Source organism: Orycteropus afer, unplaced genomic scaffold, assembly GCF_000298275.1.
Source record: "Orycteropus afer afer isolate SDZICR_OR568_19922 unplaced genomic scaffold, OryAfe1.0 scaffold00004, whole genome shotgun sequence".
Lineage (NCBI taxonomy): Eukaryota > Metazoa > Chordata > Mammalia > Tubulidentata > Orycteropodidae > Orycteropus > Orycteropus afer.
Window position 1 is genome coordinate 8382592 of NW_006921591.1, and position 4638 is coordinate 8387229.

Here is a 4638-nt window from a genome sequence, read left to right on the forward strand (position 1 = left end):
TAAATTATTATTATTATTATTATTTCCAACCAGGAATAGGGCAAAGAAAAAAAGCTGTAAACTAGGATGTGAGAAGGGAAGAATAAAGAATCATAGTAAAAAGGAAAAAAGTATTATTAATAATAGTAGTTTTAAAACAGACAAATGCAAGCAAACTAAACACCAGAAAAAAGAAAGTGAAAAAGAGAAAAAATAAAAATAAAAAAGAGAAAAAATCAGTGGAGGACAGGGCAGGGTACTCAGTCTCCATCTTAGCACACAGACTGGAATGGAATTTCTACAGGCCCATCAGGTACGTGGAAGTGAGGGATGGCTGCACCTCCGTTCACCCAGCAGATGTGGGTTATAAGAGTAACGAGCGGAATGTCGCAACTTTTCAGTCATGCAGGTCTGGAGTGTCATTGGGTTTGCTGGCAAGCAGGACCTATTCTTAAGCCCCTGGAATCTGGGAGAGCACTGTCTCTTTAAATATCCAAAATGGTCAAGCTGCTTGTAAACATTCAAAATGGCTGCGCCCTCCAGACAGGCAAATATCCACAGCTCAGCCCGCCTTTCTTGTCACCTTCTCCATTTATTCCTCAGCCACCAGAGCAGTCCTCCGTGCAGTCCCTGGCTAGTGATTTTAATTTTTAGGTCCTTCCTCCACTCGGCACTCTCCAAGCTGTCTGTGCCATCAGGATCGCTCAGGATCACTGCCAGACCATAGCTCCGCAGCTCCATATGTCTCCTTTTGTGGATTTTCATGCAAATTCTTCTGCTAGTTGGGGTTTAGTCCACTTCTATATCCTTCCCTTTAAGGCTCAGGGGTCCAGGATTATCTTCTGTGTCTGTGTTAATTATTTTCCCTTTTCTTTGTTGAAGAGGGTCTGTGCAGTCTTTCTGCCTAGTCTGCCATCTTGTCGGAACTCTTGCCCAATGTTCTTACATTTGTCATTATATATATATATATATATGTATATATATATATATATATATATATATATATATATATATATATCTCACAGTAAAAAATGGATTTGTTCATCGAGAAGGCCCAACAATCCTATGCATGCACTTTGGATATGTTACCTCAAACTAACAGGAATAAAGTAAGAAATAAATAAAAAAAAAACAAATCAATCCTAATGACATACAGAGTAGAACTGCCCGATAAGGTTTCCAAGGTTGTAATGTACGTATATATTTAACAATCCAAGCAATTAGAATCATGCAGATTATGGTCTCTAAATAAAGTGGAATTTAACAAGAAATAATCAATAGAAAGAAATCTGAAAAACATTCAACTATTTACACATTAAAGGAGAGCTCTGGTGGTGCAGTGCCTAAGGCATTTGACTGCTATCCAGAAGCTCGGGTGTTCAAACTTACCAACCACTCCGTGAAAGGATGACACTGCAATCTACTTCCATATAGATTTACTACCTCAGAAACCCAGTGGGGGTCAACTATGAATCAGAATCAATTCAATGGCAGTGCGTTTTTTTTTTTTTTTTTGGTTTATTTAGACATTACTACATAACTCACTTCTAAATAATGCGTAGATAAAAGAACAAATAAACAATTAGAAAATATTTGTAATGAATGAAACTGAAGCACAATATATCTAAATTTTAAATCAGAGATCTTCCCTGAATGAAACTAGAAAAATAGAGTAAATATAAAAATATGTGAAATTGAAGGAAGAAATCAGTGATATACAAAAGGGTAAGCAAGAAATTTGTAACACGTAAATATACTTGTTCAAATAAATCAATCGTATTGATGAAATTATACATATTATCATAAAGAAAAAAGAGAAACATAACATAATTACCACTTCATTAATGAAAGAGGTGATGTTAATACAAATCATACAGACATTAAAAAGATAACAATTTTATGTCAGTATATTTGACACAGTTGATGAAACAGACAAATACTTTAAAATACAAAGTGATAAACATTCACATAAGAAAAATACAATATCTAAATAGCTCATTATCTGCTAAATTTTAAATTCACAGCTAACATTATTCCCATAAGAAAATTTCAGTTCCAGTTGGATATAATGGTGAGTGCTATCCCATATTTATTAAACAAACTCACACTAATTCTTTCAGGAAAAAAAAAAAAAAATGAAAAGGGGAGCACTTAAAATCTCATTTTATGAGAAGATATTTTGTTATTATCGAGACAGACATTACAAGGATCCTTCTCCCTCAAAAAATAACAATGATAATAATAATAATAATATCAGATTTTCTCATGAATATGGATGCAAAAATCCTTAAGAAAATAATAAGAAGTTAAACCCAACAATAAATTTTAAAAGATAGTATACTACAATCATGTGAAATTTATAACAGGGATCCATGGATGGCATAACATTCAACACTCTATCAATGTAATTCACCATATTACATTTACCATATCACATTGACAAATTGCTGATACTTTCTTCATGTTTTCTTTTTTAAATTCTATTTTTTGGTGTTTCATTGTAAACATTTTCTATTGGTATATTTTCAACTTCATTATTCTTTTATTCTTCAGTATCTAATCTGCTGTTATTCCCATCCAATATATTTTTCATATCAGATATTACAGTTTTCACCTTGAATTTTACAGTTTTTATTTCTAGAAATTCAATTTGGGTAAGTTTTTATTTCTTTAACATTTTTTCCCCTTAACATGTTATGCTTTTTCTACCTTGAACATGTAGAATATAGTTACAGTCTCTCTGTTAATGTCACTGTCTATCAATTTTACCATTGAGTCATTTTTTGGTCTCGTTTCATTGATTACATATGCCCTCATCATAGTTTCTATTTTCCTGTTTTTATTTTATTTATTTGATTGTTTTTCCTGCTTACTAGTTATTATTGGATGCTAGGCAATGTGGATTTCATTATATTGTTAATTTTGTAACACTTTAAATATTTTTAAGTGTAAAGGTGACACGATCAGTTTACATTTTGGAAATATAAATACTGCCTCTCCTTTAGAGCCTGCAGGGTGGTCAAACTAGCCAATTATGGCATATAACAGCCAATGGAGAAAATTTTATTTGATTTTAGAAATTCAGGTAGAAAACTATATATTAATTCTAGAAAGAAATTATGACAATTTAATTAGTGCCTAGCACAGTCCCTGCCAAATGGTAACAGCTAAACAGTGATTTCTTATGTCAAATTAATTATTTAAAAAGTCCTAGTAGTTAGTTATTTACATGACCTTTTTTGACTTATAGAATATTTTATGTTGGAAAGCAACTCTATGTTGAAGGAAGCTGTCCTGAAGAAGAAGATAGTAAAGCCAGAAATTAAAATGCTTCATATTGATGATTATGGTAAAGTTTAGTGCATGCTGTTATTCAAGATCAATTTTCTATGCATCTTTTACTTTTAAAGCTAAATAATTCTCTATCTTTAATATTTTGCTTTCTTTAAAAGAACTTCCTTTACAGTTGTCCTTTCCCAAAGATTTTACGGACCGAAACCAGTATGCTCTTCTATTAATAATGTAAGTATTTTCCTTATCTTTGCAGTAAAAGAATCAAAATATTTTATATATTTTTTTCTTATTGTAACATCATTTTGAGTAAAAACAATAACAGCTACAGAAGTCCTATTTGTGCAGCTGTCATTTGTATATTCCTCAAGGATACCATCACTAAATTATATCAAGAACTACTTAATTTTTTTGTACTTCATGCATCCAAAGTAGAATTTGATGCTATCAGTGGGAATAGTAACCAGATAATCAGGTTTGTGAGTATCTGCTTGGCAATTAGTTGAGTGATATGCTCTTGATCAGTGTTTGTACAACATTGAGGAAACAGTTATATCCATTTTAAAAATAACTGGTAATATTTAAGCTGCTCATATCTATTCTTTATCCTGAATTTATTAGGAGAAAAACTAACTCTTGAAATTGACTTTTGAGTTTAAATCATTCAAACTTCCTGTAAAACACTGTTGTGGCCATGTAGCATTGGGCTCAGAGGCCCCTAACATCTTATGCATTAATAACTTGATACTGAATTAACATTTTATTCCCTCGAGTTATCTTCCTTATTGAGAACATAGTCATCATATAACTATGACAATGCTTAAAATTGTCTAGAATTATAGCCAAAGCCTTAGTAGGAAAAAAAAAAAGTCTCACTGTCATCAAGTCATTTCTGACTGATAGCCACCACCATTGAGTTTCCAAGGCTGTAAATCTTTACAGAAGCAACCAGCCTCATCTTTCTCCTGCAGAGCAGCTTCAAATCACTGAACTTTTGGTTAGCAGCCAAATGCCTTAATCATTACACCATCAGAGATCCTTTAGTACCAAAGGAAAATGCATATTACATTTCTTACAGTGATTATTGAATATAGCAGCTAAGTGTTCAGGCTAGTCAGTCTAGAGAGTCAGACTATCTGGGTTCCAATTCTGGTTTTGCCATTTACTAGTTCTGTGTCCCTGGGAAATTTGCTTAACCTTCAGAGAGGCTTAGTTTCTCCAAACATGAAATATGCATTGTAATACAACCTATGTTTTAGAACTGTATTAGCATAGTGCTGAAGACACTTGACTGCTAACCAGAAGGCTGGCGGTTCAAACCCACCAGCCACTCCTTGGAAGGAAGGTTGGGCAATCTACTTCCGTAGT

At 32.8% G+C, this 4638-nt stretch overlaps 1 protein-coding gene across 1 annotated transcript in view; it reads left to right on the forward strand.

Annotated features, from left to right (window-relative positions):
* DPP10 (dipeptidyl peptidase like 10) overlaps window positions 1-4638 on the forward strand; it is a 1219576-nt gene that overhangs the window by 1118763 nt on the left and 96175 nt on the right. The window contains exons 18-19 of the mRNA XM_007937655.1: window positions 3230-3328; window positions 3432-3501. Coding sequence (XP_007935846.1) covers window positions 3230-3328; window positions 3432-3501 — 169 coding nt within the window. The remainder of the gene's footprint in view (window positions 1-3229; window positions 3329-3431; window positions 3502-4638) is intronic.